Raw genomic sequence first — 9,357 nt, forward strand, 5'->3', positions numbered from 1 at the left:
GCATGCGCGCGCACACACACACACGCTCACACACACTCATAAACATGTAGGAGATTTCTTAGTTTTGGGGATGTACTTTATTTATTTGCCCTGAAAACAGGATTGAACTTCCCAGATCATTAAGTGAACTTCAGAGCTCCAAATCGAGGGCTTAAATATTGGGGTCTTCACAGAGAGACTCCAAACCTCCTGGACTTTAAGAAAGAAGAAGAAGAAAGCAGGCAAAACCCTAAATCCCTTAGTTAACTCTGATACACTCTGAAAAGGCAAGTCAAGTGGAAAATGTAACAGGAACATTAAAAATAAAAAAAGTCTAACATGAGACACAAGAACAAGGGGCCACCTTATGCTGTGGCCAGCCAAGAAATTCAAACATTTCGTCAGCAGGATTCCAGCCAACCCTCACACGCACTTTTATAAAGCTGGCCCCAGACACTCCAGAGCAAGATGTGGCTACGCAGTCTACTTGCCTCTTAGCTACTTCACAGGCGCTGGCAAAGTGGTCATCAGACTGGCCCAAGAGCCATGGCAAAGAATGGACTTGTAATTTACATCCTGGTTATCACCTTACTGCTGGACCAGACCACCAGCCACACATCCAAATTTAAAGCCAGGAAGCACAGCAAACGCCGAGTGAAAGGTAACGGGGCTTTTCAGGCCAGCAAAATTCTAGGTCTGCTCAGTGTGGGAAGGAACTGGGCAATGTTTGTTTCCAAACTCCTCCAGGAGAACTGTCTCTGGTGATAGTACCATGCCATCATGTGGATATGGCATTTCAGGGGACTCAGTGACCTTTTTTTTTTTTTTTTTAAAGATTTTATTTATTTATTTGACAGAGAGAGACAGCCAGCAAGAGTGGGAACACAAGCAGGGGGAGTGGGAGAGGAAGAAGCAGGCTCATAGCGGAGGAGCCTGATGTGGGGCTCGATTCCAGGACACTGGGATCACGCCCTGAGTTAAAGGCAGACGCTTAACGACTGCGCCACCCAGGCGTCCCGACTCAGTGACCTTTTAATTCTCTGGAACAGTTTGATATTTAAAGGAATCATGCAGTAGGTCCTTTTTTTAATAGAAAAAGTTTCTGTATTGTATATCCTTTGTCAAGTGAGTTTAGCCATGCAGAATGTTCTTCAGAGGGAGTTAACCTGTGAATATCTGGTTATTATGAGCAAGGGATCAAGTAGAATAGACTGATTAATAATTACAGTATACTGTTTCATTCCTAGATATTGTATAACTGTTCAAATATATTTGTAAGATAACTATAATCTTATTAAATGTATAGTCAAGGTTAGACCATTTTGTCACTGGTTATCATGTAGGTATATTTTCATACCCCTGACAATATAAATATAGTCTATACTGCACATTTAAGTTTGTTCATGTCAGAAAGAAATTGAACCTCTTTTTAAACTTAAAAATATTTCAACATGCAAAGTCATATAGTGTTCAAAAACATTTTAATCCAAAACTGAATCTCCAAGCATTCCCCAAATCTGGGTGGCTTGAACTGGGTTAAGAGGCAAAAAAGAAAAATAAAAAACAGGGTTGCCTCGGTGGCTCAGTAAGTTAAGGTACCAATTCTTGATCAGCTCAGGACATGATATCAGGGTCATGATCCCAGGGTCGTGAAATCCAGCCCTGCATTGGGCTCCACACTTGGCGGGATTCTGCTTGACATTCTCTCTCTCCCTCTGCCCCTCCCCCTGCTCATTTCTTTCTCTCTCAAATAAGTAAATCTTAAAAAAAGAAAAAAGAAAAAAGAAATCTTGCAAAGAACAAAGATGACAGCAATTTACCTGCAACATGCTGAAAGCATAGCAAGAGGAAAAAAGCATCAAAGGAGACAAAGAGTGATTTTTTTTCTTATCTTCTGAGTCATTTTCATTTTTGTATCAGCATATTTCAAGGTCAATATTATGACACTATTTCCTTATAAATTTCACTTCATTAGTAACAAAACATACGAAACATACCAATGAAGTGCAAGCCAGACTTGACACAACATGGATGGCTGGTGGGTAAAAAGGAGGCTTGTCTTGGTGTGTTGTGTGTCACAAAATATAAAGTGCCCTGAAAAGGGGGCATTTATTTCTATGATTTAGGTCTCATGCAAGGTTTCTCCAGTGGAATCTTTTCCCCTTATACAATATTGAAATTTCCTGTTTCCTCTTTTAAATGGAAGATTAAAATACTTCTCATGCATGATAAAGTACACTGGTGAAGATGAAGGCAGGGGAAGGAGGGAGGGAGAAGATACTGTGTGATGATGTGGCGTATTTTTACTCCCAGCATCTCTTCACCGCTGGGAGGCAGTGGCAAAGCTGCCACCACCCAGCAGGGATGTGAGGAGGGGTGTGAACATGTGGATGTGTGTGTATGCTGTGGGGAGGTTTCTGAAATCATTCGGTTCAGGTCACGTAGAGCTCCCCCCACCCCACCCCCAACCACATGGAAGTGCGCACACATGCTTTTCCCTGTTTGACTTGTAACTGCGCACAACTCTTCAACATCATCCTCCCAAAGGAATTTTTGCAAGTTTTTGCTATTAAGTCCAAGAAAGCAGATTCTTAAGCAGTACAGTACGTGAAGCAATAAGGCTAAACTGACCAACATTTCTCTCTCCACTAACACATATAATTTTAAAATATTTTAAGTACCTGGGAATTATACCAAACTTTATGAAATCAAAAGTGAAAGCCATTTTTTTCTTTTTTTAAATTTTTAAAAAAGATTTTATTTATTTATTTGTCAGAGACAGAGAGAGCACAAGCAGAGGGAGTAGCAGGCAGAGGCAGAGGGAGAAGCAGGCTCCCTGATGAGCAAGGAGTCCAATGTGGGACTCGATCCCAGGACCTTGTGAATGCTTAATTGACTGTGCCAGCCAGGCATTCCAAAAGCCATTTTTTCTCTCCCAACCCTCTTCACAGGATTGCCCACTATTACTTGTTGGGAAATAATATTCCCAGACTCCTTCTAATGCACAATTAAAACCTGCTATTTTTAACCAAATAAGAATTGGCTATTAATTTATTTCATTTACTGTATCTTGGATAACTATCAACATAAGGGATACATCAGTTCTTCTAGTGCCTGCATAATATTCCATTGGGTCATAATTCATGTCATCTGTTCGCTCTTGGTGAACTTCTGTGTGGCTTCCCATCTATCGTTTTTGATCCAATGCCTCAGTGAACTGCTTTGTACACATATATTGACCCCATGCTAGGTAGGATGTTATGATATACTTCTAGAAAACTGCAGGTTCACCACACTCTCCAATGATCTCCCAAAATTATAGCATCAACAAACACTGCTCCATCTTCAGCATACGAGAGTGACCATTCTGTCACATCCTGAGAATTTAACATCGTATCATCAGCTTAAGCTCTGTCAACCTAACCAAAAAACAAAATACCTTTTAATTTGCATTTCTTTGATTGATAAAAAGGTTGACATTTCTTTGGTTGTTAGTGAGGTTGAGGTATACATCATAGGTTTACTGATCATTTTCCGGGAATTATTTTTGCATTTCTACACTGAAACTACCTTTGGAGAAAAAAAAAATGAGAGGGAGTTTCTGTTGTTGTTTTACTCAAAATGGCAACTGAGGGACTTAACTCAAAAACAAAATTTCCCTGGTATTTAATTCATAGGTCTCAATAAATTATATGTTGCAGAAATGAATAAAATTTAATTTTTGCATTGAAATAGTTATTCCCTGTATTCACTGTAGACAAAACACATCCGCATTTGTCACAAAGGTTAGGAACAGAAGTCAAGTCACCTGGATAATGATTTCCATAATGATCTCCCAGGAGCCTAATATTATTCATGTCTTCATGTTAATTACAATGTTTATAGCTTCCCTGTGGAGGCCACATATTTATATAGCATGGAGCAGGAAGCGGAGAGGGAAGGGTGATGACATTTGTAGGGGTGACAACTTGAAACTTGGAAGCAAGTCTTCAGAGGTCTTTGCGAGCCTGGCCTCCAACAGCTGATGGTTTTGCATTCTGAATGTACCCTTATATTTACTCTGGATCGAATGGTCTCTTTGAGGAACTTCATGAGTTACTGTATTTCTGAGCTGAGCTACTGGATGCTTTCAGAATTGATGTGCAATATCAAGTGAAACAGAGGTCGGGTACACCCCTGGATACCCCAGAAGGCTTTCTTAACTCAATATGGAAACACCTGGCTTGCAAAGCTTATGTTTAAGAGGATGATGAATCAGCATGTGTGCATTTGCTGAAAATGCTGAAAATCCAGCATAGAACACAGATTCCCCACATGGCATATATATAAGGAGGCAGGTGGGTTGATACCAAGCTTTAAGCATCTTCTCTGTCCAAGGCCATGTGCTAGGGATCAGGCAATTACTGTGCAGGAGCAGATCAGAAGGATGTGAAGAGCACAGACTTGGAGTAAGACAGATTCGAATCCTGACTACACCTTACTAGCTGGCTGGCCTGAGGCAGGTTAATTTGATTTCCTGTGCCTCTATTTCTTCTGTGAACTGAGCAGAGTGATGGTGTCTGTCTCACAGGAATACTGAAAGAATTAAGCTTCTGGTGCACAGTGTATGGTGGCTCTTAATATTTTTTCTTTTGGTATGTATTATAATTTATTATAATTCTTGCCTTCGAAGAGTTCGAACTGTCAATTTCTAAGACAGATCCCATCAGTCCTAGAATCTTGTTTATTCATCCAAAAAACATCATGAGCGGCTATTATGTGCCAAGCATTGTGTTAAGCATCAGGAGCAGCATGGACAGTACATTAATGTTACTGAAATTAAGTAAGTTAAAATATATATTAGAGAAAAGTGCTCTGAAGAAAAGTAAAGGTCAAAGAAAGAGATTAGTCAGACAGATGCTAATAGAGAGACGATAACCAGAAAAGCCTTCTAGAAAAGATATTTCAGCTCAATGAGGAGATGGACAAGAGCTGAAGCCAAAGTGTTCCAAGCAGGAGGAACCCAAAGGAATGGATCCTGAGATGACATACCTTGCTCTAAGATGTCTGAAAGCCAACAGTCTGACGCCTGACGGAGGGACAGTCCCACAGGGTGGGGCTGGCAAGTCATAGCAGCCCTGTCTCACCAAAGGACCATCTAGTATTATTACCACGACCAAGCTCTTATGAATCTTCCTGGCCAACTTATTTTCATGCATTAATTTTCATGTACATTCGGCTCAATTTCATCAAAACCACCCTCACCTTAGATTCTGGGTTCCAAAGCTTTATTTTATTTTATTTTATTTTATTTTATTTTATTTTATTTTATTTTATTTTTATCTTATTTTAATCATGTGCTTTTCATTCCTACCCCACCCTAAAATCTCCCCAGAAAAGGATGGAGACCTGAAGACTCAAGTTGAAAAGCTCTGGAGAGAAGTCAATGCCCTGAAGGAAATGCAAGCCCTACAGACGGGTAAGACCTGACTCATCAATGCCTTGTCTCAAAAGTGATAGGAAAAGAAATTGTGATTTGCCAGCAATTCAAACTGTACCTAGAGTACATGTCAAGTTCTAGGTGACACTTTTTAAAAGAGACATTGACAACCCAGAGAGGTGTCCAGGAGAAAGAATTCAAAAGCTGGGGAGATAACTGTTTGGGAAAATCAGCTTGATTTTTCACTCCCTTCTCCTATATATGGGTGGTATAGAAATAAAAATAAGCATTTTAGTAATGCATTTAAAAAATTTGTCCATAATTCTTCTCTAATAGGCGATGAAACAGAATTGAAGCAAATATTAATTGGTGAAAATAACTAGTATTCATTAGATGTTTACTAAGTGCCCACTGGGAGATCTGCTGAGGTTCAACTAAACACAAAATGACAGGACTCACTCTGGCCACATGGAGCACCACATGCAAAGAGAAGGCCATTGACTAGAACCACAGCTTGGCATTCCTCTTTACACGGGGGTAGAGCTCCCAGCAACCTATGCAGCTATACACCTGTTGTCCAGGAGCTACCCTCCTTGACTTCCAGGGCCCTGTAAGGAAAACAGAACCACACAGGTGGGTTCAAGAACAGGCCCTGCCCACAGGCTCATAAACCCAAGATCCAATACCTTACATAGCAACTCGAAAAGCAGAACTTCAAGGCTCCTGCATGAGACCTGTCCAATTATGAGAGTTACCACTTTCAGGGAAGACTAAAGTTATGGCCTTCCATCAAGGATGTATAACTCCCAGGTCAGCTATATGTTACCAGTTCAAGGTCATTTTTACCATAAGCAATTTTGCCTAGTAATACTGTTGACATACTTCCTTTATCAGATTTCCAGGAACAGAATTCAGAAGCTAAAGGAAGATCAAATGCCCATGCAGAAGACAAAAGAGTTTAATTAACACTTCACCCACAGCTGGGCACTAGAAATACTTTACAAACATTAACACATCAGTCCTCCAACAGTTTATGAGATAGGTGCCATTAAGATTATCCTCATTTTACAGATGAAGAAACTGAAGCACAGAGAAATTAAGTATTTTCTGCAACAATTATATACCTAGTAAATGTCAGAGCCTGGTTCTCCAATGCTTTCCCCTAAAACTATCTTTATGTTTGGTTTATCCTGGATAACCTTTACCAGGGGTGAGTTATCTGCATAACAAAACCACTGTCTCTCCATATGTCAACTCAGACTTCTTTTTTTGTTTGTTTTTTAAATAATTATGAAATACCACCCAATTTCAAAAGTTCTAAGGAAATCAGGACACAATAGAGCTACACAAACTACCAAGCACGTGTATATCAGAGCAGCGTGAGGCTAAAAATGTTTTGAGGGTGGGACAGATCTGGGTTCATGTAGTTATGATCTTATCTGCTATGTAAGTTACGTTTTTACACACTAAGTCATTACAAGTAACAAGTTCTGTAAGCCTCAATATCCTGATATGTAAAGGACTGTGGTGATTATTATATGAGTTCTTTATTATAAAGCGCTTGGCACAGGGTCTGACACATACAAAATCTCCAATAAATATTAATTCATTATTATGATGACACATCATTCATTCCACAAATATTAATTGCTATTTTCCAAGTCTTGTCCTGGATGTATAACACTCACAAAGTATCTTAATATATCAAATTTCACATCTTTACAGTCTGTCTCCGAGGCACAAAAGTTCACAAGAAATGCTATCTTGCTTCGGAAGGCTTGAAGCACTTCCACGAAGCTAACGAAGACTGCATCTCCAAGGGAGGAACCTTGGTTATCCCCAGAAACTCTGACGAAATCAATGCCCTCCAAGACTATGGTAAAAGAAGCCTGCCAGGTGTCAATGACTTTTGGCTGGGCATCAATGACATGGTCACAGAGGGCAAGTTTGTTGATGTCCATGGAATCACCATCTCCTTCCTCAACTGGGACCGTGCACAGCCTAACGGTGGTAAGCGGGAAAACTGTGCCCTGTTCTCCCAGTCAGCTCAGGGCAAGTGGAGTGACGAGGTCTGTCGTAGCAGCAAGAGATACATATGTGAATTTATCATCCCTTAATAGACCCTTCTCAAAAATGCAAGATCGGTCACAATTTATAGGATAACTGTCACACGGGCATCTGTGTCCATAGGAATACAGGAGTCAGCCAATTTTGCTACCACATTTCATTGTGATTTTGCCCTGCATGGGGTATAGGAGATCAAAAAATAATGATCCAGCTATGGACACACTGTAAATGTGGCTTTTGCAAAATGGGCAATCAAATCCTTCCCACTTTCCTAGGTCCTCTCCCTTGTACAGAAACCAGGTCTGTGTTAAAAACACAAGAGCTACCTGGAAGATTTTCTCTTGAAAGTTTACTATATATTTGATTGATGAGAATTCTCTAAATCAGAGAGTCTGGGTGTGATATAATCCAGAAACCTCTCCGTCTGATGCCCGGTCTGTTCTGTCCCAGCCATTGCACCTTGCTAGCCCATAAACTTCTCTGAGTTGATGCATCCCCTGGTGGGACCTGCATCTTAGCTGACACATCAGAACGTGGATGTCTCAGAAATGTTCTGAATTAACTTTGTTTTCTTTATGACCCTCTTCTTCCACCATATACACACACTGATTTTGAAAATGCCTAGTCAAGTTCTGAAAGGAAATGATAAAGCAGCGTATCTGGTTAATTTCTAGTCCCAGAATTACATTACAATTTCTGACTTGAACGTGTAATCCTAAGGCAGGCTGTATGGGAAAATGAAGTAAGAAAAAAATATGTCTACTTTTCCCTGGCTTTAGTATCCTCATTCTCCTGGACGAAATTGAGGGTTGATATTATATATGTCAGTTTCCTTTTTTACATACTTTATGTACTTATATATATTTAAACAAGCATATATTAAAGTCTATTGGGGCAATCTACCTTTGGAGATTGAACATTGGATTTAAATAATACTATTTTGGAGTCATACATCTATGTAATATTTTATTCTGTCAAATGCGATTTCCATTAAATAGTTTAACTAAATTGTATAAAATAACTTCATTGCCTAATATGAAATTACAAAGCTTAGGCTTGGGGGAAATGGGCTTTTCAGAAGTCAACAATTCTAAGTATATTATGTTCTTCAAATAAATGTCATTTTTTTCTTTAAATATTGAATATGTTTGATGAATAATGTCTTTCTTAGCAAACTTTAATTACACGCGCTTGGAATTAAGTTTTTAGTTTTGCTCACCACACAATAATAAAGCCTGAGTTCTGACTGATGTGGATGTATTTGGATGTTGATTAGTTATTCAAATTATGTTGGTTTCTATCAAACTGGGCACAATTTGGGAGAGGAAATACCCTGAATCTGACTGAACTAGTGATTTAGATGTCTTAGGAGAATAATTTTACATGACAATAAAAAGTTGTGTGGAGGGAAGAGAAGAATATTAGGAAGAAAGTTGTACCTACAACTGTTTTTGGTTGACCCCTATTCCAACACAGACAAAATCCCCGCAAAGATTATGACAATAATGAAACTAGTAGACATTAATGGTAGTACAATCTCATCATACTCTAAGTACTGTGCCAAATTTTACATAATTCTCATTAATCTCCAGAACAATACTGGGAATTAGGCTGTAGGATTATTTCACTTCACAGAAAGGAGAACAAACTGAAAAAAGAAAGATGTGCTGGGGTGCCTGGGTGGCTCAGTCGTTAAGCATCTGCCTTTGGCTCAGGGCGTGATCCTGGCGTTCTGGGATCGAGCCCCACATCAGGCTCCTCTGCTGGGAGCCTGCTTCTTCCTCTCCCACTCCCCCTGCTTGTGTTCCCTCTCTCTCTGGCTGTCTCTCTCTCTCTCTGTCAAATAAATAAATAAAATCTTAAAAAAAAAAAAGAAAGAAAGATGTGCTAAC

General features: G+C 39.6%; 1 protein-coding gene across 1 annotated transcript; it reads left to right on the forward strand.

Moving 5' to 3' along the window:
* The first annotated feature begins 525 nt into the window (after positions 1-525).
* Positions 526-7,635, forward strand: CLEC3A (C-type lectin domain family 3 member A). The gene is made up of 3 exons (XM_026495283.4): positions 526-640; positions 5,354-5,437; positions 7,124-7,635. The coding sequence occupies exons 1-3, from the start codon at positions 526-528 to the stop codon at positions 7,513-7,515; spliced, it is 591 nt and encodes a 196-aa protein (XP_026351068.1). The 3' UTR covers positions 7,516-7,635.
* The last annotated feature ends 1,722 nt before the right edge of the window (positions 7,636-9,357 follow it).

This window comes from Ursus arctos, unplaced genomic scaffold (genome assembly GCF_023065955.2).
Source record: "Ursus arctos isolate Adak ecotype North America unplaced genomic scaffold, UrsArc2.0 scaffold_19, whole genome shotgun sequence".
In the NCBI taxonomy this organism is placed as follows: Eukaryota; Metazoa; Chordata; class Mammalia; order Carnivora; family Ursidae; genus Ursus; species Ursus arctos.